This window comes from Siphateles boraxobius, unplaced genomic scaffold, assembly GCF_051911475.1.
Source record: "Siphateles boraxobius isolate OS27281-9 unplaced genomic scaffold, OSU_SipBor_1 5, whole genome shotgun sequence".
NCBI lineage: Eukaryota > Metazoa > Chordata > Actinopteri > Cypriniformes > Leuciscidae > Siphateles > Siphateles boraxobius.
Genome location: NW_027509141.1, coordinates 34,578,022 through 34,605,918, shown reverse-complemented (window position 1 = coordinate 34,605,918; position 27,897 = coordinate 34,578,022). Strand labels below are relative to the sequence as shown.

Below are 27,897 nucleotides of genomic sequence, written 5' to 3'. Positions count from 1 at the left end.
AAACATGTAATAGTTGAAATAACCTGAGATTGCTGTAATGAATGTAATAATTTATTGCATTTTTAACAATATTAGGGCTCTATGAAATTTGCTTTTATGTTAAAAAATGTGCTTTTGTCTTAATTTTCTGGATTCTGTGCTTTAAAGCAAATTTATGATCAAAAATGATGGTAATCAAATAGAACAAATTGATTAATCTTTTAAAATGTAATTGAATTAAGTTTGGGCTATTCCTTTCATTTATGTCTGAGTTACATGCCAAAGTTTAATGCTTAGGATAAAAGGGTTTAACAAACAACATGAGCGTAATAATTGTGAAGCCTGCTTTAACAAGCACAACAATTATTTCCACTAGACCTGTTTAAAAGAATCCCAGTGAGTGCTGGAGTTAGGGCAGGACGAGGCAGATTCCCTGGCTGACACACACACTTGAAGTGAATCCAAATAATTATCGCAAGTTATTGAAAAGGGAAATTCAGTTGCAAAACCAAAGAACATTTACATAGTTGTGCAGAATATAAAGGTCATACAGGTTGCCGTTTATTCTACACTTAATTAAATTGCACTGGAAAAAGAAACACTGAAATAGTGATAGATCAGGGACGATACAGTGTCCATAAGACTCGTACAAACATCTTCAGAGATTTTGCAAATTAAATTCCGTGTTGCCATAGTTCCTGAAACAGAAAGTTGAAGTATGACACACACACACGCACACACACACGCACGCACACATGCACACACGCAGACACACACACACACACACAGGTTTGTTTTGCTATCCTTGTGAGGACATTCCATAGGCATAATGGATTTTATACTGGACAAACTGTATATTCTATCCCCCTACACTGTCCCTGTCCCTAAACCTACCCGTCACACACACACACACACACACACACACACACACACACACACACACACACACACACACACACACACACTGCCCCTGTCCCTAAACCTACCCGTCACACACACACACACACACACACACACACACACACACACACACACACACACACACACACACACACACACACACTGCCCCTGTCCCTAAACCTACCCGTCACACACACACACACTGCCCCTGTCCCTAAACCTACCCGTCACAGGAGACATTCTGCATTTTTACATTTTTAATAAAACACTGCTTAGTATGTTTTTAAAGCCATTTGAAATTTGAGGACTCATGAAATGTCCTCATAAATCACGTTCAAGTTGTAATACCAGTGTAATACCCATGTCATTATAATGTGTCCTCACAAATCACAAAAACACGCACACACACACACACACACACACACACACACACACACACACACACACACACACACACACACACACACACACACACACACACACATTCATAAATACATACATTCATATATATTCACACATACATATATTCCCATGAGGCCTCTCTTCTTCCTGAATGCAACACTGCAAAAAGAGTGAGAGAAAATAACTTCAAAATGATTTCTGAGTGTATCAGTAACGGTTGACCGGAAGCACACAGAGGACAGACCAGGGTCTGAACGGGCCCTTGAGAACTGGTTAGGAAACTGGTTAGTGTGTGTGTGTGTGTGTGCGTGCGTGCGTGCGTGCGTGCGCGCGCGTGCGTGCGTGAGTGTGTGTGTGTGCATGTGTGTGCATGCGTGTGTGTGATCCTGGTAAAGCCTACATTGTGGCCAAAATGTCCCCACAAAGATAGTAACACCAGTCATTTTTTACATTTTGGGGACATTTTTTTAAATCATTCAAAATGAAAAATTTACAAATGCAGAAAGTTTTCTGTAATGGATAGAATATAAAGTTTCATCAGTATAAAAATCATTATCTCTATGTAAACAAAACATAAAAAACAACGTGTGTGTGTTTGTGTGTAAATATTGCTTTAAGAAAATGATGCTTATTTTTAAGTTTGTGCAAAAAGTGCACTGGGCATGCCTGGGCATTTTACATATCTTTGCATTTTTTAAAATTATTAACTATTTATTAAACATCAATGTCTAATCATATTACTGTTGCCAAAAAAAAAAAGTCATCCTTTTGAAAACATGCATAACAGTGGTTTTACACACATTTAATAAGGTTTCCATATTTCATAACTCATCTCTTATCTGTGGTAAAATCACTGTTATGCAGGCACTCTTGTGGCTGTATTGACATGGGATTTAAAAAGACATTAACCCAGGGTTAACTGCAGTGTGAAAAGCCTCAAGAGAGCAGAAGACGCCCAACACAAGCTCAGTCCAAAAACTAGGGTGTGAATAAAAAAAAAAGAAAAAGAAAAAGTGGCATGAGGCACAAAATGATGAGGGATTTGGAGGCTCACGTGTGGGTTTAGTGATGGAAACTGAGGTAAGCAGACATGTGTGAAAACAGGTGTGGACATTTAATACAACAGCTGAAACACTCATAAAGTATCTGAGCAGCTGGAGAAGCAGAAGTGTAGTTAGTAACCGTTCAAAGCCCTACGGGTCACATGTTTGTTCTGATCGCAGGAAAAACAATGCAACTAACTAAAATAATCATGCATAACCGATCAAATGCTCAATGCAACTCACTCCTGTGTTGGCATACTTCATGTGAAACAAAGTTGAAGCATGACTTATTAAAGGAACTCGTCTTTTTTTAACCGTCTGGTGCTGTTCGTCGTTTTTGACTGAAAAATATTACGTTTTTTCTTTATCATAATGGTATGAAACTTGGTAGAAGTTTTGGCACTTGCTGTGTGAACAATAAATAAATAAATCATGGACATGATTCAAAAAGGTTAAATGGTCTTGAAAAATATAGTCACCCTTGAATAGTTCATTCATGGTCAAAAATGAGCGCCTTGGAAATGAACAGGAGATGAATTTCAAGTAATGGAAGCGTTTGGAACTGCAGCCAAACTAAATCTGACAGAAAGCTCCCTTTTTTAAATTGCTTAGATTTATAGCTTTAATTTTCTCACTGTTTTAAAGTAAACCATGTTTTGCTAAATATATATTTCATATAAAATTTTAAAATAGTATTTTTGTGCATTCTTAATAACAACAAATGTCTATAACTTTTTTCACGTCAGCAATAATCTGCCAAGTGTCTTCTTTAAAAAGAGACCAAACTTAGGCTAAATCTGTGCTCAAAAGTATTCAAAGAAAAGTATTCAAAAAATCTGACAGCAGGGAAAACAATGCAAATTATCTATGTAAATTATCTAATAATCATGCATATAAGGATATTAATATAGATAAATATAAAAAAGCGTATCAATGCAACTGTATTTTTGCACAAACTCGTGTCACAAAGTGATTAATTTTCTCATTCATGTTACATTTTTGTGCATATTGTTGGACCAATGTGCTATTTATATATATATATATATATATATATATATATAAATATATATATATATATATATATATATATTGTAATATCAATATTGATATATTTGAATATGTAATTTTAAGGATGTTTTGCTGTAATGATGCCGGATGACGGGACTAATCCAGTCTCCTGTCGGCCCCCGGATAGCCTCATTGCACCCAGCGTGTTCAGCAATGTGCCGGGACGTCCCGCTAAACAAACTCATTATCTCACATCCCTGTCATCTCATGTGCCCGTCTGCCTCCAGCTGTCACACTCCACATCTCAACCATAATACACCTCAACGGCTTCAACATAAACAAGGTGCGGCCAGAAAATACTTTGCATGTTAATTCCCATCACAACTTCTGGAGAAAGTACACTTAATTGATGGTAATAGCTTGTTATTGCAGCCAAGAACACTTAAATCGGGTCGTTCCTGTGTGATAACTTGCACTGCTGACGCTCAGGGCGGTATTATTCATTGCCACTCCTCATCATAGGTGGAAAAACCTATATTTGATCCAAAAACCAAAAGGCTTGTTAGGACTGATATAACTTATAGGACTGTGATATAACTTGATATAAAGGTGTGATATAAAGGTTTGTTTTGTCAGCTTTAGCAACACCTAAAATACAAGACAACTTTATCCTCTAGTTGACCCACGGTTTCTCAATTGTGCCAAAAAACGGTCACTGGTGCAAGAGTAACAGTGCTAACGAATTCTCTTTATAGAAGTGGAGTTGCAAATGGTCGATAATGCATTAAAGTTCACAAAAAGATCTTTAAATCACCCAGAATTTAGCAAAAGGCTTTGAACTAAAGTGCCAGTGCGGTCTATAAAAGCCCTGTTGTTATTGTGCAGCAAATGCTTTGATATTTGCACAGTTGTGATTCATTTTTAGTAAAAAAGCTAATCGGTAACACTTTATAGTAAGTATAGTGTAATAAAATACTTACAAATCATAGTTTATAGTTAATAAATAGTTTATAAACTGTAGTTATACATTAATAGACTATATACAAATAGTGAGATCTTCATTCATTGTCACTGTAATTAAAAAATTATTGTTTGATTAGCTCATATGTAAAGAGTTAGATAATGCTTTAGTGTTCATTAAAATGTTCATTAAAATACATTTCACACACACACACACACACACACACACACACACACACACACACACACACACACACACACACACAACACACACACACACACACACACACACACACACACACACACACACACACACACACACAAAGGGTTTCCATGTTTTATTCCATGTTTCATTCTTTCCATTTATATAAGTGGTTGTGTTTAACTTTGGAGCTTAATGTAGGCCTATTTGTAAACATTTTAATGAACACTTAATAATAATGCAATGAATGTCTAATAAAGTTTGGGTTAAAGGACTTAATTAATGTCAAGTTCCCTTTTTCCGTGACCTAATCTAAAGTGAGATAATAAGTTAATAAGTTGTTAACAATTACAGTGACATTGAATGAAGGACTCACTATTTCTATATAGTCTATTATTATAATAACTACAGTTTATAAACTATTAATTAACTATTTGCAAATTATTTGAAAATACTTTATTACACTATACTTATTATAAAGTGTTATCAGCTAATCAAGACCATGATATTGTTAATATGGTTACAGCTCATATTAATACAAATAACATATGTAATAATCAACAGGTTTTGAAATTAACATGCTGACTTTTGTGCCTGTACATTAATCTTCAACATGTTAAATATAGTTTTCTAAAGATGCACACTTCTTTAAATTCTATATTAATGTGTCAATACCTTAAAATTACGCATCCACAAAAGTACTAAAAGAGATCAGAATCATTCGTTTGATTACAGAGCTGCTTCCACAGGCTGTTCATAAACCTCAGGGAACAACACGTCACGGATGACACATGCCCTGTGTCGTCATGTTAACACTCAAACTGGACATGTGTGAGCCTGGCAGAGATCAGCCCGTCTGAATCAGAGAAAGGCCCACCCTAAACCTCCTCACACACCCATTCCATCAGCATGAGATGGACACGCATCGAGATATCTCACCACTGACTGAGAGACTACGAGAAGACGTCTGTCAAACTTTAATGCTCTTTTAATCTGCTGACCATCCCTGAAACATGACTACATCTCACACTGCACACGGATGGATGGATGGATGGATGGATGGATGGATGGATGGAGAAGGTTAGCTGGTAATTGGGATAGATAGATAGATAGATAGATAGATAGATAGATAGATAGATAGATAGATAGATAGATAGATAGATAGATAGATAGATAGATTGATTGATTGATAGATTCACTAAAGACTAATATTGGAAATTACTAAAACATGACTACATCTCACACTGCACACGGATGGATGGATGGATGGATGGATGGATGGATGGAGAAGGTTAGCTGGTAATTGGGATAGATAGATAGATAGATAGATAGATAGATAGATAGATAGATAGATAGATAGATTGATTGATAGATTCACTAAAGACTAATATTGGAAATTACTAAAACATGACTACATCTCACACTGCATACGGATGGATGGATGGATGGATGGATGGATGGATGGAGAAGGTTAGCTGGTAATTGGGATAGATAAATAGATAGATAGATGGATAGATACATAGATAGATAAATAGATAGATAGATAGATAGATAGATAGATAGATAGATAGATATATAGATAGATAGATAGATAGATAGATAGATAGATAGATAGATAGATAGATAGATAGATTCACTAAAGACTAATATTGGAAATTACTGAAACATGACTACATCTCACACTTCACAGGGATGGATGGATGGATGGATGGAGAAGGTTAGCTGGTAATTGGGATAGATAGATAGATAGATAGATAGATAGATAGATAGATAGATAGATACATACATAGATACACAGATACATAGATAGATAGATTCACTAAAGACTAATATTGGAAATTACTAAAACATGACTACATCTCACACTGCATACGGATGGATGGATGGATGGATGGATGGATGGAGAAGGTTAGCTGGTAATTGGGATAGAAAAATATAGATAGATAGATAGATTCACTAAAGAATAATATTGAATATTGAATAATTACTGAAACATGACTACATCTCACACTGCATAGGGATGGGTGGATGGGTGGATGGATGGGTGGGTGGATGGATGGATGGATGGATGGGTGGGTGGGTGGGTGGATGGATGGGTGGGTGGGTGGATGGATGGGTGGATGGATGGGTGGGTGGGTGGATGGATGGATGGGTGGGTGGATGGATGGGTGGATGGATGGATGGGTGGATGGATGGATGGATGGATTGATGGGTTGGTGGGTGGGTGGGTGGATGGATGGATGGGTGGATGGGTGGGTGGATGGATGGATGGATGGGTGGGTGGATGGGTGGATGGATGGATGGATGGGTGGGTGGGTGGATGGGTGGATGGATGGGTGGATGGATGGATGGATGGGTGGATGGATGGGTGGATGGATGGGTGGATGGGTGAAAAATGGATGGGTGGAGGGATGGGTGGATGGATGGATGGGTGGATGGATGGGTGGATGGATGGATGGAGGGATGGGTGGATGGATGGATGGATGGGTGAATGGATGGGTGGGTGGGTGGGTGGATGGGTGGAGGGATGGGTGGATGGATGGATGGGTGGATGGATGGATGGATGGGTGGATGGGTGGAGGGATGGATGGATGGATGGGTGGATGGATGGATGGATGGGTGGATGGATGGGTGGATGGATGGATGGGTGGATGGAGAAGGTTAGCTGGTAATCGGGATAGATAGATAGATAGATAGATAGATAGATAGATAGATAGATAGATAGATAGATAGATAGATAGATAGATTCACTAAAGACTAATATTGGCAATTACCAGGTAAATTGGTTCTGCAAGTTTATAGTAACAACGTCCCTCAGGAGAAGCCGCTTCACTGCATTCGGATAATTAGAGCTTTCATTTTTAAACAGCAGAGGAGGAAGAAAAGTCTCCAAAAATGAAACCTCCTGCATTGATCCACGGCACTGAAGCTAAATCCAGCTGCGATTCAATTATTCATGCGCGAGGAAGAGTCTGTGCTGATGGAGGCGCTCAGACCAGCCGTTTCATCCTCTCAGTTTTGTGTAAAGATGATTGGGGTGTAAACCATGATAAAAAAGAATCAGGATTCAGCATTTATTTTAAATCTTTTGTAACATTAAAAATTTCTTTACGGTCACCTTTGATCAATTTAATGCACCCTCGCTGAATAAATGAATTAATTTCTTTAAAAACTATCGTACTGACCGCAAAGTTTAGAATGGTAGCGTGTATACCCAGTTATCATCTTAAAAAATATATAGTTTTATTGCATTTTGATATTGAATTTTTGGTATAAAAATGACTAGCAGTTTAATCAAATAATGAGTGAAAATGTAATCACTTCCAGTTCATTCATCACACTGGAAATGGAAGGTCAAGTCGAGTGATCTGCATTGTGGGATACAGCATGTCATACATACTAGTCATTTCAGCAGATAAAGCAGGTCAGTGGGGATTGCACGTTTACAGCATATATGCATAACGTACACAGTCTATAGAGAGAGAGAGTAACATGTCGGCATGCGGATCCCAACATTTATATCTCTCTTAAGAGGTAATGTATGTTTTCATAAAGAAGTCCTGACAGAACGTTGAACCAGACTGCAGTTTTATCATACCCTCATCCGCACACACACATACACGCACATGCACACACACACACACTCACAAAATCTGTGCTATGGATCCAGCGGGCTGTCGGCTGTTCACAGCACAAGAGAAGCTGTAGATTTACCAGTTAAAAGTCACAGATACAACAGTCAGTTCCCTTTATAACTAGCCCAATGATTTCTTCATTTCTGCACTGATGATAAAGAAAAGATTGTTTTAGTGGTGTCTAGGAAATCAATAATCTTCACAAACTCAGCGGGTTTGACCAATCATTGCACATGGATTTTCACGCAGTGCAAAGACACTAACGTCTTCTTTCTCTGAATGGTGCAATATTGTAAATGTCTCATTCAACAAGCACTTTCTTTATGAGAAATGTATATAAAAAACAATATATTTAGAAGCTTTTGTACCGGCTAAAGACAGACAACTAACATATTGTTGATTAGTAACAGTGTTTGCAGTCAAGCATCACTAATACTATTGCTCATATTAATTTCACTAAGTATTCAACTTCAGTGGGAAATATACCTTTAAATTATGCATGTGCTATTACTTTTCTAAGAGCACAATCATAATAGTATTACATAACCAGAAGCACCAGTATTTCAATTAGACAGAAAACCAAGAGGAAACTAATTTCACAGAGATTATCAAATTCAATCTTGATGCTCTGGAATGGAGATATCAAACGGTTACATTTTAAAATCAAATTTACTTCATAATATGCCAATAAGTAGATGCAAATAATTGCATGCATCACTATTTGCTGAGAAAAATCCCTATACTGTATTCAGTATAAAATATTATTATTATTAAAAAGATATTTTTGAGGCAAACACTGAGCGAATGATATGTGTGTGGTGTAATGTACACCAGTGGTTCACATGCAATGAACTTCAGTCAGCAAAGCAGTGTGAGACTCGGAGATCTCAAGCAGGAACAACTACAGACACATAAGAACGCTGAAACCTGTTAATATAGAAATAAACACACTCCTTATACGATCAGCAGGACAGAAAACACACATGCATCGTCTTCTGACACCTAATGCATCATCATTAACATCATTTCATGTGTTAATAAGCATGTTCTGTTTGTTGCCAATTAATTATGCACTTAGAGGAACAATTATTTTAATTCTACTAATTCAGATGGAAGGGAATGATCAAACTAATGATTGTCTGCGCGTCATTAACTAACACTCCTCTGAGACATGAAGACACTGAAGCGGTTAGCTGTAATGGACGTGTAATCTGAGAGCATTTACAATCAGTATATCTCAAGTCTAGGCATTTACTGCCATTATTGGCTCACATGAGCATCTGGTTTTTAGTATGTATTTAGGGTGTTACTAGACCCAGTAAACAACAGCCTTTTAGCCATTTTCAAGATTTGTACAAATGTCAGCCTATGGTCTTCATTGGCTGCTCGCGAACTATGTCAACTTATTACTTTGACCCACAAACAGTTTGTTTTTGTTGTCGACATGTCGAGAAGTCGCTGCAAATCCACTTTGCATGCACTTCAAAAGGATGAGGACTCGTTGTGGAAATGATATGGAAAAATTACGCCATCTGTTCATATCAAGTGCTAAACAAGATCTGGAGCTGAAATCAAGATATGGCATTTCGTTTCCGATCACCAATCACAACAGACTGTGCCATTTGACCAATCAGAGCAGAGTAGACCAATCACACAGACTGGCCCATTCGACCAATCACAGTAGAGTAGATCAATCACAACATACTGTGCTATTTGACCAATCAGAGGAGTGTGAGAACACTGTGAGAAAAGAGCTGATGCTGTTAAATATAATTATGAGAAAATGAAAGTGTTTTATGGCCTCTGATGCATGTAAACCTATAGGAGACCTGCAAAACAAAATTAGGAGCCTTTAAAATAGCATAATAACTATAAGAAGTTTCATTTGTCTTCACGTATGGACTAAATGGTTGGTAAACTTCCTGTAGAACATACAAAGGAATCTCTAAACAAAAAAAAAACAAAGACATTGTCATTTCATATCCTAACTTGTCTGTGGCCCATTTGAGGTTCCTGTGTGATGTCATGATGGCCATCGCAGACAAAGACGAGCCCACAACACCAACAGTGTTAAACAGGGCTTGTGAATCACTCACAGGAGGACCAGGATGTGATTCATACACACGTTTCCTCTCTGCTCGCCTTCATTTTCAGCTCATTGTTGTAGATTTTCTGAAGGATAAGGTAGCAGTATTTACTAGTGAGTCAGCACATGCCTGGGCAAAGAGGACACACACACACACACACACACACACACACACACACACACACACTGGTATTCACGCGGCTCCTCTGAGGTCACAGTGTTTGAAGTCATTCAGAAGTCATGCATTTATAAAACCCATTCAACATCCAACTGTAATCTCATTTACAAAGCCTGCATGCAAATCATGAAATCTTTCATCATGTCTGTCTCCTATTATACTCCAAAACCATTAGAACAAAATAGGAAATTATGTTTAGCAAAGTCAAATAACATTAAAAAAAAATTTTTTAGCAGCATAGTTTTCAGCACATTTTACCCTCAACTTTTCATTACTGTAAATGCAAAAAATTAACCTCATTACTGTAATGCATCCTATTGTTTTACATTCCATTTATTTCAATTATTTTTCTGTTTTATCTTAAATCAATAGTGTTCAGTCAATCATAAATAAATTTTTTTGAATGATTACAGTAATGAGATTTTCATGAAAATTATGTCAAAGTGCAATATATCATAATGGTCATAAAAGTATGCCTTATCGTCAGTATGCAATTATTTTTGATTCTGACAGTCAGACATCAAATGTTTTGAGAGATTCACAACCTATCAAGTCTGAATTTCTGTGCACCCTATTGGAATGAATGAAACAATGAAGTAAATCACTGGGCAACAGTAATAAAGAGGTTCTCGTATCATATTTCTGAGGACAGCTGCAAAATGTGCAGGAGGACTTTAGATGCTGAGCATTGCCAGAAAAACTGGTATATTTAGAGGTGACTGTATAATAGTAATCACTCACTGCTGTCAGAACAGATGGAAAAACAAATGTGCTGAACTTCACCAGAGCGGTCAAGTCTCTGTCTGGCTTCACAAGATCACCTTAATAATCAGTCACATGCAAAACAAATGATGTGATTGCATCTTTAAAGAACTCATAGATCCACTCAATTGCATATATCCTTAATGAAAGTGCTAATGAATCATTTCTCAGAAATATTTCCCATATAAACACACCAGCATCTTTTTTCCTGTATGGACTCTGTCCAGCTGTCCTGCATACAAAACTGGGCCCTTCAATATATGCTGTTCACCTGCCAAGAAATTCTGCTGCAATGAATCAGTCGTTGACCGGCAGGCTCATTCAGGCCTACAGAACTGTCCCAAACACACAACTCAATCAAAGCATCAGTAAATGATGCCGTAAACACAGTATACTCACTTTCTCTTGTACTCATCCCTCTCCCGCTTGACTTTGGCCAGGACGTTATACAAAGCTCTTAGTTCTGGAGTGATGGTGTCGATTTGGACCCCGACCCCGTCCGGATGGGTCCAGGAGACTCCGGGTCCCTGCACAGTCTTCACACGCTCCCCATGTCTCAGGATATGCGTGTAACTCCAGATGGTGCCTGGAAGTCTGGACTCCTGAGAGTCAGTCTGAACGGCCACTTCACGCGTGAAGGAGAAGCCCGGGTACCTCGGCTGATTGGAGGCTTGCTTCAGCTGGCTCTCCAGGAGTTTGTTCCTTCTCTCCAGCTCATGGACTTTGGCGAGGAAGCAGCGGAACCTCAGGTTGAGGGTCTTGAGCACATGTATGTTGGATCCCAGGTCGTTGCGCAGAGCTCTGGGCGCCGCGTCCGATGGCGCACCGCTCACCACACCGCCCAGAAACCCCTCTCCAAACAACAGAGAACTCATGCTTTCATACAGAACCAGAGCGCTTTACCTCAATTCAAATCCTTCAGATTCTCTCTGAAGCTGATGTGTCCATGCAGTTCTTCTCATGCGTAAAAAACCCTCATCGATCGAGCAGAAACAAGCAATCCTGTCATTATCTGTCTATCCTTCCAGGACGCGTCATGTTCTCCATGGGAACGGGGAGGAATATCGGAGCACACTGTGTGTATGTCAGCTCATTTCTGAAACTCCGGGACATCTGGAGATCTGCAACTCATCTCAGTGATAATAGCGCAAGAATGGACTCCAAACTCTCCGATCACCCTGATATTATTCACACAGACTCTTCCGGTGGACTCCGTGATCGCGCGACTGTTTTATAGCTACCGGCGCGACGGGATCGAGTTTCACACTCCTAAAAGAAGGAGATCCGCAGCGGACTCTCCGCCCTCACCAGCGCCACACACACACACACACACACACACACACACACCCCGGGACGCGCAGGCGCGCACTCGCGCACACAGGAGCGAGCGCAGGACTTTGGAAATATCGCCCCCTCAACAAACTACAACACTTTTTAGTTCTTAATACTGTAAGTCTATATTATTATTATAATCCGATTTCAAAGACGCACCATTTTAAAAGACCCACAAAAGCACCTACAATCAAGTTAAGAAGTTGAAAAAGTTGTCTGTTGTTGTTTTGCACTGTTATAATAATATAATAAATAATACATTATAATAAAACGTATTTGTAGGCAATTTTTTGTTATTGAGCTTTTGCAGTAGCATAAATACACTTTAAGCAATGAAGGATAATTCTCTTAATAAGATATAAAACAAAAGAAAGCAATAGATAGGCTAAATTGAAAAAAATCAAAGAAATCAAAGAATTTGATTAAATAACTGATTAAAAAAGGTTGATTATGTAGAAAAAATAGATTTAATATATTTTCCTATATTTAAAAAATTGGTATATGATGCACAAAAAATTGTGTTATTTAAATGTTCTATCTGCCAAATGTAATTTATTCATCAAAACTGAATTTTCAGCATCATTACTCCAGTCTTCAGTGTCACGTGATCCTTCAGAAATCAGTATAATATGATGATTTATTTGCTGCTCAGGAAACTTTAGGATTATTAACAATGTTTAAAACAGTTGTGTACAATCTTTGATGTACAGAAAGCTCAAAATAACAGCATTTATCTGAAATAGAAATCTTTTTTAACATTATAAATGTCTTTAATGTCACTTGCATCCTTGCTAATTTCTATTCATCAAAGAATCCTGAAAAAGACATTGTACAACATTGTTGATAATGTTTAATTGATTGACTGATAATCAATCTAAAACCTTTGAACGGTGTGTGTGTGTGTATATATATATATAAACATTTTACGTCTTGCTCATTGCAACAACATAATCAGTTCAGTGAATGTAAATTTGTGATTAATTCCGACTCATTAGTCAGAGTTGAAAAGTTCATGCCACCAATAATATTAACGACCAAGCAGACTCTAGATTAAATTAGCTATTTGGTAAACTCATAAATTAACACTGTAAGTAGAAAGTTTTAAGTTGAAGCACACTGAAGAAGAAGGCGTTGAGTTGATGACTTTTTCACTTTTGCATGTTGTGGCAACACAAAGCTTGCATGCTTTCATTTCACCAAATGACTGATTGATGAGCAGAATCAGACATTATTACACAAGCATACACCTTAAACCTGCCCTGGCTTGATGTACATCTGAACATGTGCAGAAAACACACCCATGGATTTATGAGGATCATATATGCATTTTTTGCAATTGTTTTGAATAGACAGTACAAGTATGCAAAATCAAAGTTTTTGGAAATGCAGTCATGTCTGCTACAAATCCTTTCATTCAAGTGTTAAGTGCCCACGTGAATCCATCTTTTCTCATATAAATCTATAACAAAAACAGGCAGTTCCTAATGAGTTTTAGGCGTCTGGGGAAAAGGTGTATTCATGACGTGTTGAAATGATCAGCCTGAGATCTGGTGCTTTAATGCCATGTTGAATAGCAGCTGATTCTGTTTTGTTGTGGACAGGGAAATGAAAAATACAGACATTATAATTAGGTTAAAGTATGGGTGCAGTGCCAGAATTTGACACATTTAAGTAGTGCTTAAGTGAATTTTTTTTTTTAAATTAATTAATTTCAAGAAACAGAGGATATCTTGCCCTATAAAAGTACTTGAGTAAAAAATGCTCAAAATAATATTTAAGTATAGTAGCCTAATTAAGTTTAGTTACTTCAGGACACCCCTGTCTGTGTTTAATTTGTTTATTTATTTTGTATTATTTAGTTATTGTGCTTTTTGTACTTATTTTAAAAATGTGGCAAAATAAGGTGTTTTGTACTCTACATAGGCTAAAGTTAAAAATTGCATAGGCTACAATAAAAACTGTAAACTTTAAAGTTTCAGAAACTATCTTAATGAGACTAATAAGCTGTTAAAATCTACTGTCTATTACAGCACGCGTCTTTTAATACTGTAATGTTCCACTCGAGTGCGCCTCCTGCTGGTTTGGAAGAGATCTGATTAATGTTCATGATGTAGTAGTGAGCACCACTAGTGGGCGCTGTGATTCCTCACTGTCCGTCAAGCGCAGCGCTGGAAGATCAGCAGGAGAAGAAGAAAACAACGTGAGCACCATGCCGAAATCCAAGAGAGACAAGAAAGGTATGAATTTAATGTTTTAGTATGTTGTATCACTTACTATTAATTAACTTTACACACCATATATTACAATTAATCGAGCCGTAGTTCGTGGCGGGGTTAAAGAGTGGAACGTATAAACGTTATAATTGGCACAGTACTAAAATAAATTCATGTTTGTTAACGTTACTTGTTTCTCATATACTTCAGTGCGTGTGGTTCAACTGTAATCTATATTACTGTCATATTGAAGCAGCTGTGTGTGTTTGAATGTGTTAATGTCATTATCGTTAATAGTGGCTTTATTTTAACAGTTTCTTTAACCAAAACAACCAAGAAGGGGTTGGAATCCAAACAAAACTTGATTGAAGAGGTTAGTGTGACTTTTCGTTGCTCATTTGTGTGATCCTACAAGTATGTACCATGGCAATACCAGATGATCATGTTATCCATCATGTTTTGACTTTTGAGATGTTTCAGCTTCAATGGAGAAAGAAAACCTGACTGTATAAAGATTCACATCGTTAATGTCATTTTGCATCCAGATTTGATGAGTGTTATAGCTTTATGATTGATGAAAATCATTTTTCCTTTTCTCACCTTATCAGCTGCGGAAATGTGCAGATATCTACAGATACGTGTTTGTGTTCTCAGTAGAGAACATGAGAAACAACAAACTGAAAGATATCAGGACGGCCTGGAAACACAGCCGGTACACACACACACACACACACACACACACACACACACACACACACACACACACACACACACACACACACACACACACACACACACACACTGACTCTCTCACATACTCAGTCACTCACTCACTTACACACAGTTGCGCGTACACACACCCCACTCTCTCTCACACACACACACACACTCACTCTCTCACTCACTCACTTACACACAGTTGCGCATACACACACCCCACTCTCTCTCTCTCTCACACACTGACTCTCTCACTTACACACAGTTGCGCATACACACACACTCACTCTCTCACTCACTTACACACAGTTGTGCATACACACACCCCTCTCTCTCACACACACACACACACACACACACACACACACACACACACACACTGACTCTCTCACTTACACACAGTTGCGCATACACACACCCCTCTCTCTCTCTCACTCACACACACACACTCACTCTCTCACTCACTTACACACAGTTGCGTATACACACACCCCACTCTCTCACTCACACACACACACTCACTCTCTCACTCACTTACACACAGTTGCGTATACACACACCCCACTCTCTCACACACACACACACACACACACTCACTCTCCCTCACTTACACACAGTTGCGCATACACACACCCCACACATATATATATATATATGTGTGTGTTTTTATTTTTTATTTATAAGCCTTTTAAACTAGTGTGGACCAGTAAAATGTCTTCACTAGTTGGTTGTCAGAATATTTCACTGTGTAAGTGAGGACATTTGACCCTCACAAGTATAGCTTAACCTGTACACACACACACTTCATGCTGATGCTGATTTGCTATGCATTATTTAAAAGAGATTAATGTTGATTTGGGGTTTTGCGTTTCAGGTTCTTCTTCGGTAAGAACAAAGTCATGATGATTGCGCTGGGTAAAGGACCGACTGACGAATACAAAGATAATCTGCATAAAGTATGTCAGTGCACATCGTCAGCGATTTAATTGAGACATGATGAATGTTTTTCTACTACATTGGCTAATATACAGTATATAACTGATTGAATGTTGTGGTTTGTTGTACAGCTGAGCAGGTTTCTCAGAGGGGAAGTCGGTGTTTTGTTCACAAACAAAACCAAAGACGAGGTGCAAGAGTAAGTAATGAACCTCGGACACCGGTTAATATGCTTTGATGATCTTAAATGAAACTCAGTGTTTTGTCATAATTCATGAGTCTTGTGCATAAACCGCTTCTTGATGAATTCAAAACTAGATGGACTGAAATACTGGCTAGTGTTTTTAGTGATTTCTAATAAGATCTCATGTGTTCTTCTTTTCATATCATGTTTGTTCTCCCGCACAGATATTTCAGTGAGTTTAAAGAGATGGATTACGCTCGAGCGGGAAGCGTAGCGACCATGGCAGTGACGCTGGACGAGGGTCCGCTGGAGCAGTTTCCACACTCGATGGAGCCTCAGCTCAGACAGCTCGGCCTTCCCACAGCTCTGAAGAAAGGTAAACCATTCCTTCACATCAAGACTAGCAACTACTGTGTGGACTGTAAAAAAGCATGCGTATGAGGTGGTATTATGTCATTTTGACATTCATACTCATTATTGCAATGTTTTTGTATAACAAGACAGAATGCATTAATGTACAGTGCCTAGCATAAGTGAACACACCCATGCTAAAGTTGACTAAAAAGAGGAATAAAAAATCATCTTTTGGAAATTGATCTTAATGCAGGGATTAAAGTTCTCCGTCGCTACGATGGATTTCCATTAATTGCAGCGAGTCTATGACGGATTTCCGTCAAATGCAGGGTTCCCGTCTGTCCTTATGTTCCTTAATGTCCTAAATTCACTTTTCATAATTTTAAGGCCGTAAATAGGCTTTCATTTCTCAAATAGTGTGATAAATGTCTTAATTTTAGTTTGAATAGGTCTTAAATTAAGGAAAGACGAGGTGTATTCACCCTGCTGAGGGGGATGTGATAAAGCCTGGATTGGAGCGAAAGCACGTTCCTCTCTCCACTCTAAGCATTCTGTAATCACTTCGCTTATGGTCCAGTCCGGCTTTTCAATTCCCGCTCACGGAAAAACTGCTCCGTGTCCACTCAATTAATCTTTTTGGATACGTGCCTGTCAGGCTACAGCTGGTTTACTGTAGTCTGAATCCGAGCGCTGGTCTGGTTTCAAACTCAACGTTTGTGTGCATATTACATCATCGCAAACGTGCACAGCGCATGATAGAAAACAGAACGCGGGTCAATATCGTCCGTTTCTCAATACCAAGTACGCAAACTTCGGACTTGCCAAGTTCGTCTCAGGAGAACAACTCACGAGGACGCGAGTCCGGTTATTCTGCAAACGGAACCGCTCGCTCTGGCTACTCCGGTTATCTCTTTATGTATATTTTAGGCAACAATAAAACGAAATATGGTATAAAATACAACTCTGCCTCTTTTCATCAACAATCAAACGAAATATATATAAAACACCTCTTTTCATTTATAAATGAACATATTATCATAAACAAACATATTAATGGCCACACAAATGTGGTTCAGGCAACGCACATTGATTATCTTCACTGCATATATATATAACAACACGAAATATAAAACACAACCCTGCTTATTTTTGTTTTCATTTCAGAAATATGAAACATTATTAATCATTAAAACTGACATTTAACAAACAGAGATAGGGTTGTATCGTTTTATTTTATTATGCATGTACACAAACAGTAAAGAGAATGCATAGTAAAAAATATATAAAGAATAGTTTAGAATATATAACATTACACGACCCTGTGTCTTTTTGTTAAATGTCAGTTTTAATGATCAACAATATCCAGTATAAAAGTATAAGTAGCTTAATAGGTAGGCTATAAGAAGCTATACAATGAGCAATAAAGCAAACAATTCAGTCAAACATTAGTCAGCTCTCTAATAGGCTACAAAGTTAAATAGCCTAAATATATAAAGTTATGAAACTTCACTTTGCCCTCAGCCAGAACGATTTGCCATGGAACAAACTATATATTAATATATTTAGCATTGTTTGGTCTTATAAGATAAGTTAAAATATGCACTAAAAAGTTATGTAGATGGTTGATTATTTGTCAAGCTAATTAAAAAATTTACATAGATTAAAATAGCTTTTAAAATACGCAAACTGGCAATATTAAAGCGGTTTAAAACATCTCCCCTTAAAACGCTATTGGTCTCGACTATTTAAATAAAGTTAAAGGAATATGACTTGGCCTGAAAAAAATTTCAGTCAGAAGAATTTTTTTCACTTTAATCCCTGTTAATGCCTTAATTTAAAAAATGAGGAAAAATCCAACCTTTAAGGACACCAATTTTCTTTGTAAATGAATAATGTATCGTAAATAAATAAATGTTCTTCCTTAAAATACAGGTTGCGTAAGTCAGGACACCCCTATGTTAAATTCCCATAGAGGCAGCAGATTTTTATGTTAAAAGGCCAGTTGTTTCATGGATCCAGGATACTATTCATCCTGATAAAGTTCCCTTGGCCTTTGCAATTAAAATATCCCACATCATCACATTCCCTTCACCACACCTAAAGATTGGCATGGGGCACTTTCCATAAGATCATCTCTCTCAATGCAAATCAAAGCAGCTATTAGCCTACATGAAATTACACCATGCCAATCTCTAGGTGTGGTGAAGGGAATGTGATGATGTGGGGCTTTTTTAATTCCAAAAGGCCAAGGGAAATTTATCAGGATGCATAGTATTGTGGATCCATGAAACAACTGGCCTTTAAAAATAAAAAATCTGCTGCCTCCATGGGAATTTAAGTCAACTTTAAGTTGACTCTTTTTAGTCAACTTTAGCATGGGTGTGTTCACTTATACTATCCACTGTATAAATAAGAAAATAAACCGTAACTGAAATCTGAAATGCTCTATTATCAGTGGAGTAAGTGATACTTGAAATTGCATTGGACAAAAAGTAGTGTTCACTAATATATCAATCCATGTGCAGGTGTGGTGACGCTGATAAAGGATTTTGAAGTGTGTAAAGAGGGAGACACACTCACACCCGAACAGGCTCGAATTCTGGTGAGTTTGTGTCGTTAATACACTGGTAAAATCCTATTCTACTAAAAGTAGTTCACTTAAATATTAAGATTCTGTCATTTACTCAGCCTCAAGTTGTTTCAAACCTGGATGAGTTTCTTTCTTCTGCTGAAAACAAAAGATGATACTTTGAAGATTGTCGGTAATTCGTCAATTGATGGACCCCATTGACTTCCATAATAGGAAGAAATGGGAAAACTATGGAAGTCTACTACTGTTACGTTGTAATAACTTACACAGTGTTGCTTCTCAATCATTGTTTTTAGATATTTTAGCTTTAAAACAGAACAAAAAGACTAAATTAAAACTTCAACAATTTTTAAATGCATTTATTGCTTGATGTTTTATTCACAAATATCACATCTCTTTATTTGGATTGAAAAAAATTATTTTATGTCATCATGGAATAAAAAACTTAAAAGGGTAATTGCGAAGTAAATGAAAGGGGAAAAGTCTAAATTGTGAGATTGTGAAGTCGCAATAACCTTTTGTTATTTTCCGTGATAAGCTTCCGTATGTCCTAAACTAATTGGGATTCAATCTTGAATTCTTAATAACATTATTCTAAACCGATGTGTTTTTGGCCTTTCAAATCAGAAACTCTTTGGAAACGAGATGGCGGAGTTCAAATTGTCGATAAAGTGCATGTGGAATTCAGAATCCGGGGACTTTGAGAAGCTAACGGATGGTGACGTCGAGGAGACCCGGAAAGAGAAAGCAGATGAAGACTCAGAGGAAGGAGAAGGGAGCGAATAAAACCTGGACTTTTTTCGCCATGAACATTTGTTTGTTTTGATCCAACATTAACCTGTAAAATGTTTTTATTGAGTGTTCTTTCAGTCCGCTGCCAGTTACTGTCAGTCATCTGCACACTTTTTGTCTCAAAAATACTCAAATACAAGGTTCTGTATGACTGTACTGAACAGAGAGAATGGGACTGAGGCAAACAAGTGATCTGTGTTATTCTTACTGTTAAATATAAGTTATTCCAGCAAATTTATGGCAAGAAGAAAACAACGGAGTGATCCATCAAGATGCCACTATTGCATTCTCATGTAAACGTGGGGGAATGTAATACATTAAGTGCTGGTGAGCTCAGGAAGATGTTTGATTTTGTCATTGTTTATTAGGAAGCAGGTCCAAATCAATTTATCACTGTTTTGTCACTTGATCATAGAATAATAAAGCAATTTCTGTATTAGTTCTTCTAAATCAGGCTTCAAATTTCTCTAATTGTCATTGGCTGTCTAGCGGAAGTAGTTGGGACACTCGTGGGCCACTAAATCCCAGGCGTGTTTGAAAGCGTCCACGACTTCCTGTTTCAGTGGACCTTCTGCTGCCGCCGTCAGGTTCTCACGCAGCTGATCCATGCTGGACATCCCGATAATGACCCCATCACCCTCATCCCCCTGCAAACACATGAAATATCTCGGTTTTAATGCCATTGTGAGTCGAGTAAACTTCAGAAATCGAGTTTACATTTGCAATGGTCACGATACTAGTGAAATTTATGACTTTATGATGTTACTAAACTGAATATTGCAAATCTCATATTTTAGGCAAAGGGCACAACCTAAAACTAGAGGATGCACGATATATTGGCCATCATATCGGTATCGGCTAAAATATGTTAATTTTTAATGTCATCGTTGTGCTAATAAGAAAATTTGGCAGATATACAGGTGAAACTTGAAAAATTAAAATAACGTGCAATTTTTTTTTGTAACCTTAAAATAAAGTGTTGCTAAAAAAATACCTGCATTTAATTACATCTGTAATTATTAATCTATGATTACTCTGATGACCCTTCCTCACACTTATACCTAACCATACAACAAAACCCGTTCCCAAACTTACCCGTATCCCAACTCAATAGCAGCAAAAGAGTTTTGCAATACACATTTGATTTTTTTTTTTTTTACCTAAGTATGTAGTAGTTACACTTAATATAAATGAGGACCCTTGATTTTATGTGGACTTGGACAGAATGACTAAGTTTTAGAGAAAGTAAAATCTTGTATTAATAGATCAGGTAAGATGCCATATTTAATTTAAAGAGGTTTAAAAAAGTGGGATAGACGTGCAATCTTTACAACGGCACGCACTGTATAAAGGACCTAGATCATGTCATTTTCACAACTTTCAGCAGCTGAAGAATCAATATGTTAATATTCCTTTGAACTCACTGTATTCTCTCCCTCACAGGTTTTCATTCCTGTCAAAAAATGAAATATGGCACTACCCTGATTAAAGTCTATAACAAGGGGCTTTCAAAGACTCGGCAAACATCCTCAATAACACAATGTATCAAAATGTGCATTATAAGGTTTTATGATGTCTCCCACCTTCAGATGAGAGTGATGATACATCCAGCGGATAGCGGCTGAAGTGAGAGTGGGTTTCTCTGAGCCGTACGCTTCTTCCAGAGCCTTCAGTACTCCATCGATGCCTTGGAAGCTACTCTCCTTCCAGTATCTGAAATACACATCATGCCCCTCAAACATGTAACATTGATCACATTTAATAATAGTAAAGTCTTTCTGCCCAACTTACTAGATCTAGAGATTGAGCTTGAATCACTGATGTGAGTATTGTACTTATTATGATAATAATGCACCTGTCCCTGTAAGCACCAGCCCAGCTGTTCCCGAAGAACCGACCCGCGGGCTGAGTGCCGTCTTTATCTTCATAGTGATATTTCCCAGTGAGGAGCCCACCTGTGAGAAGAGCAGACATGAAATGTGTGAAGAAATGCATGAAAGTCAAGTGATATTTCCCTGGATTTTACTTGCGATCAGTATATTTCCAAGTACATTTTTTTTTTTCAAATGATCCAAAAAGTGTGCAAAAAATATAATGCTAGCTAAGAAATGAGTCTAAGCAAGACAATAGTTGATCTTATATCTCATTCAAAAAATGTTTCAAATGTCATTTACATTGCAGAATAAATGGTGATTTGAGAGCTTGGCGATAGAATGAAATTTGTGGGTTGAAAAAAAAGATAGATAAATATTATGTATATATGTGTGTATATCTATCTATCTATCTATCTATACAGTATATCTATCTAAATAGATATTTATATTGATGTGTGTGTGTGTGTGTGTGTGTGTGTGTGTGTGTGTGTGTGTGTGTGTGTGTGTGTGTGTGTGTGTGTGTGTGTTGACTTTTGGTCTAATATTCATTAGGAACCGATTTATTGTGTTTGCAAGTATATATTTAAAGCAATATTAAACACATTACCTGCCAGGGGATTGTAAGCATAGAAGCGGATGCCAAAGTATCTTAAACATGGCAGTAGCTCAGTCTCCACTTGTCGTGTGGTTGCATTATACATGCCCTTCAGAAGAAAACACCAACGCTGATCAAAACTCACCCATTCATTCTTAAGTAATACTCAATAGCTCAATTAGTAGTACTTCATTTAAAGGTGCAGTGTGTGATTTTTAGCGGCATCTAGTGGTGAGGTTACGAATTGCAACCAACGAAAGTTACGGTGGCCGACAGGAGAATATGTCATCGTCTGAGACAGCAGAGAGTAGCAGTTCAGCAATGAGGTTTCTTTACAAGAATAAATCAAGAAATTATGTTACAATCACGTTATTTTTGCCGCGCGCACCTTTGGGCTCATGCGGACGCGTCAAGTATAAACAAGGCTTAACGCTTTAACCAGCTCAGCCACAGTAACTGCTCATATTTAGCCAGCTAAACTTTTACTACCCTGTTAGAAAAAATATATAGTTGCATTATAGTTTCATGTGGTTCTTCTCCCTCGCTGTATTATGGGTTTGCTATGTGGGGAGAAATGTGCTGGTTACGTTTATGAGACAATCAGCTGATTACTATTATTATATTATATAGAGAGTGAGGAGTTGTTGTCATGGTACAGAGCCCCTCCCCTCGATATCACGGGATCTCGCGGGATTCTCACCCTCTCCGCCATGTTGGCAGGATTCCGGCGGCAAAACAAGATTGTTTACGTGTGTTGTTAACTTGGTAGTAGAGGAGGTTCTCGCAATTCCACACTGTTTTACCATGCCTGGAAGTCACTGCTGCGTTAAAAACTGCTCCAGTACCTCACACGATACATTTGGAAAACATAGGAAGAATGGAATACAGTTTTTTAGGTTACCGAAATGGACACAGCATCAGGGAGATCAAGTCTCTGACCTGACGAGGATACGCCGGATTGCTTGGTTGGCTGATGCCTTTGATAAGTTGACACTGTTTGCTGTGCCTTAACGAACATTTGCAAAAGTGTTGTTTGAGTGCCTTGTTCATTACTTTTTTATTTCTTGAAATAAATGCTTGAAACAACTTGATATGGCTTAACAATATTTATCGAGAACTGAATATATATGTATTTTTTTCGGACAACATAAGTTTCATGGACAACATAAGTAATAATAATAAAATAACAATACTGTTCTTAGTGCAAAAGAACAAATATCTTGATGCTGCTTCTCCAAATACCGCTGTTTTGCGTTTGGTGTGAGCTTGTTCCTGTAAGGTCCCTTTTCTTTCGCCTTATCTTTTTGCATTTCTTTACTTTCTTCCTTTTTTTCTCGTATTCGTAGATCTGTCTCTGTCCCGCCAAAATAATAAATGCGCGAAAATAATAAATGCGCAAAAATGAAAGAGCTCTTGAATGTTTAGTCGCGCTTCTGTGAAGTTCTGATGGCGTTGCCCCTGGCAACCGATAGCGTCTCCTACCATCATGGCGGACCGGCTCAGACCCCGCCCACATCGGCACGTGACTCCTCAATCTCAATATTAAGACCCTTGATCCTCACCTGACTATGGCTTTGTAAACTTTATCCATGATGTGGTTTATAATGGACTGTGGTACAGAAACTTGGTTTACTCTGGCTATTCTCTGCCGTCTCAGACGACGATGTTTGTCCCGTTTTAGCCACCGTAGCATCTTCGAAAGGGAGGGGTGAGCAGTGGGCTGAGCCCTTAGTGTAAACTCGCAACCGAACCGCTAGATGTCGCTAAAAGTCACACACTGCACCTTTAAGATCTTGGTTCTGTACTAGTCCTTATACATAGACTGACATATATCCATCCATCCATCCATCCACTTACTTGATATACAGTAGGAAGCACCCAGTTATTATGTTTGCAGATGCTGCAGATTTCTGCCACTTCCCATGATGCATAGTTTGATAAGCCCAGCTCCTTGAATTTGCCCTAAACATCAACACACAGCTTAGTTTAGTAAAGCAAAGAAGGCCTTTAGTAAAGTTTATGTGATGCTGAGTTGTGTCATTCTGAAGGCTTTTGTTTTCTCACCTGATTGTCAGACATGTATCAAAGTACAAAGTCTAGAGCTGTTTAGTTGTACTGTAGAAGTGTGTGTGTGTAACGCACCTGCTGATGGAGCCGGTTGCAGGCCTCGAGTGTGTGTTGGACAGGGTTCTGGTGGTCCGGCGCGTGCAGGTAAAAGATTTCCACACACTTTGTGCGCAGCCTCTTCAGGGACGTTTCCAGCTGATTCACCACACTCTCTGGTTTCAGTGTTTTTCCCTCCCAGGGGTTTGCTTTAGTCGCAATTCGAACTGATTAAGACACATTAAACATGATTAAAAATATACTCCCTTGTAGATTATGTGATCATACAGGAATAATGATCACAGGCATGAGTGAAAATATAATTTCATATATTATTATTATTTTAAGTACCTTATTTTGTATTGTTTCTTGTTATTTTTAATCCCTTCTTTCTTGTTTGTTGCTGTTTGACATGCTGGTCTGAATTAAAATAATAATAATAATAGTAATAACAAATAATAAATTAAAATACTAAATTAAAATAAATGACAATGAATAATTACAATAAACAACAATAATATAATAATAAAATATTTTAGCATTAAAATAAACAATAAATTAAAATAATATGTTATTTTGAAGAAAACGTGTTTTGTTGTAAAAAACAACAACAACAACCCTGAGAATATTAATTATTTTATTTTGGGAGTGTCCTCTAAAGATGGATTTGGATTAAAGATATGGACATGAACTTTTAAAAATAATTTACAAATAAAAGCTTAATTTTGTCTTTTTAAAAAAAGAAAAGTATTTGATGGTCATAAAAATCTTGTATATTTATTTGATTTAATTATCATCATTGTTCGTTATTTTTTAAATAAAGTAGGCTAAAATGGAATCAAAGGGTGCCAATTTTTGAAAAACTTAAAACTGATAGGTTGTTAAAACATATGAAAACAATATCTAAAAGTAAAACTTTAAGAGCAATACGACCTAAACAACTGTTTACTATGCACACTTTTTAGTATTTTTCTGTGAATATTTTCTTATTATATATATATAATATGTTTGGTTCTAAAAAACATACCTATTTGATCTTACAAACAAAGATGTCACGTGCCATGTGTGTCATGTGATCTACATCTACCCACCAGTACTGACATCTGCTGTAATCACCACACACTGTACCTGTTGTAGGGAGTTGCATGTCTCCTATGATGGTCTCTGCCTGTCCGTCATTGTACATGAACGCAGTGTCCAGCTCATTGTGCCCGCGCTCTAAGAACAACTGCACCATCTGCGCGCTCGTGTGCGCGTCTGCGCGTCCACCAAACGCCATGGACCCCAGCAGAGTGACGGGGAGTTTGGACTGAGACATGTTGCGGAGTTGGTTAAAGTGTAATGTTTGGTTTTGAATTGTACGGATTCCGTGGTGAACTCCACTCAGACCTCTTACGGCAGCAAAGTTCATCATAGTAAATTTCCTGTAATGTGGAAAGTACTACCAGGGCGAAGGACGCGCGTGGACTGAGGGACTGTGGGGAAAGTGCCCGATCTGTGACGAAACGTAGAGGAATGCATGCAATTGGTCAACATTAGGAGGTGGACATTCGAAAGTTCAAAGGTCATTTGCATCACCCCATTGGTCAAAATAACGATGTGGTTTTTCAAATATCACTTACCATTCTTTTAAGCACATGAAACTCCCATTGTATCCTGAAGATGTCAGCAGAATACAAATAACAGAGACCAAAAAACGTGATTGAACTTTTCCTTTTGTCAGCATCAAAATTTTGGCTAAACTTGATGGGGAAATTGTATATTTAAGTGTTGTAACTAATTTTGGTTTCCCATTAGGTTACGCTTTATTTCGATAGTCCAATTTTGACATTCTATAAGTAACTTTTCAACTACATGTCAACTAACTGTAATTAGAGTATTAGTAGACTGTAGTAGACTTTTAGTAGACTTTTTAGGTTATGGTTAGGTCTTAGGGTTCGGTTTAGGAGAATAAGTTGACTTGAGTTAGCCTAGTTACTTATAGTCAGTAGAATATCTGTTGGGGGACCAACACAATAAAGAGTTAGCAGATATTAAGTAGACAGTCTACTAATACTCTAATGATAGTTAGTTGACATGTAGCTTCAAAGTTACTTATAGTTTATGAGAATGTCTAAAGTGTACTATTGAAAGTGTTACCTCATATTATTTTAAGGTGTCTGTGTTACAGTGCAATTATACATTTAAGAACTGAGTAAATTAACTACATCTACTTACTATAGCGTTAGTATTTGATTAGTTGCATGTTATTATGCATAATTTATAGTAATTAATATAGAAACTACACGTGTAACAAGGACACTGTAAAAAAGTAAGCGTTACCCTAATTTTTCACTACTAAAATTAGCATTATTTAATTTTAACAGTCCTGTTGTGCAGTGATTCTCACCAGGGGGCCTCAGCAAACTTTATGGTCATTCATTTTACTGGCTTAAAAAATATAGTAACATTTCTATATTTCTATAAGTGAAGTCGTGACAGTTGTGTGAGAAATGTTATGGAAAAACTCCCTAATAGATTTATACTAGGATACATTATGCAGATCTTGACATTCTAGGAATGTTAATGTTTTGTTCCACTGTGTAATAAGTATTTATCCCACTTTTAATGCATTCTGTTAAACATTCCCACATAATATTCCTGGAGTGACACGTCCACATGTCCTCAGAATACCAGCAGATGTTTTCATAGGTGTGTTTTAGTGTGTAAAACACATTCTGATCATGGCAGAGGCGTTGAACCCGGTTGGCATTGACCCCTATAGGAGGATCAGTGCTGCTAGGGAATGTTTTCCGTGTTCTGCTGTCTCAGATTCCCTGATCCCAGCGCTGACCTCTGAAACCGGCCCTCACGTCTGTGACCCATCATCCTCTCTCAGCTGTGGCTCGGCGACCCACTGACAGTCCTGTCCTGTGAGAGAAGAACTTCTGACGTCACATGGTGAAGGTTCTGTTTAAGATAAATATATAAAGTGGCATCCCAAAATGTTTTTTATTATTAATGAAAACAATAGCAATTAAAATATTACAAATATTGTCAGCAGAAAATTTTG

The 27,897-nt window shown here is 37.6% G+C and overlaps 4 protein-coding genes across 12 annotated transcripts in view; 2 read left to right on the top strand and 2 right to left on the bottom strand.

Annotated features, from left to right (window-relative positions):
• Positions 1-12,512, bottom strand: part of iffo2b (intermediate filament family orphan 2b) — a 46,772-nt gene extending 34,260 nt beyond the window's left edge. For 3 of the 8 annotated variants that reach the window (XR_013194941.1, XR_013194942.1, XM_077204161.1), the window contains exon 1: positions 11,555-12,462. Coding sequence is in view for 4 of the 8 variants with exons in the window: in XM_077204161.1 (XP_077060276.1) it covers positions 11,555-12,030 (476 nt within the window). In the remaining 4 variants the exon portion in view is untranslated. Of the gene's footprint in view, positions 1-11,554 lie in introns of all 8 variants that reach the window. The other 5 variants (XR_013194943.1, XM_077204163.1, XR_013194944.1 and 2 more) reach the window with 4 other exon arrangements.
• Positions 12,513-14,603: 2,091 nt separating this feature from the next.
• mrto4 (MRT4 homolog, ribosome maturation factor) lies at positions 14,604-20,723 on the top strand. Its single transcript, XM_077204158.1, has 8 exons — positions 14,604-14,724; positions 15,015-15,073; positions 15,309-15,412; positions 16,292-16,373; positions 16,485-16,552; positions 16,762-16,913; positions 19,417-19,493; positions 20,109-20,723. The coding sequence occupies exons 1-8, from the start codon at positions 14,697-14,699 to the stop codon at positions 20,265-20,267; spliced, it is 729 nt and encodes a 242-aa protein (XP_077060273.1). The 5' UTR covers positions 14,604-14,696; the 3' UTR covers positions 20,268-20,723.
• akr7a3 (aldo-keto reductase family 7, member A3 (aflatoxin aldehyde reductase)) lies at positions 19,825-26,347 on the bottom strand. The gene is made up of 7 exons (XM_077204153.1): positions 25,974-26,347; positions 24,885-25,072; positions 24,600-24,704; positions 22,755-22,851; positions 22,129-22,228; positions 21,857-21,986; positions 19,825-20,920 (listed from the first exon to the last, which is right to left on the bottom strand). The coding sequence occupies exons 1-7, from the start codon at positions 26,257-26,259 to the stop codon at positions 20,759-20,761; spliced, it is 1,068 nt and encodes a 355-aa protein (XP_077060268.1). The 5' UTR covers positions 26,260-26,347; the 3' UTR covers positions 19,825-20,758.
• The window catches only part of megf6b (multiple EGF-like-domains 6b), a 70,128-nt gene continuing 68,549 nt past the window's right edge, over positions 26,319-27,897 (top strand). The window contains exon 1 of one of the 2 annotated variants that reach the window (XM_077204138.1): positions 26,319-27,785. The gene's annotated coding sequence lies outside the window, so the exon portion shown is untranslated. The remainder of the gene's footprint in view (positions 27,786-27,897) is intronic. The other variant, XM_077204136.1, reaches the window with a different exon arrangement.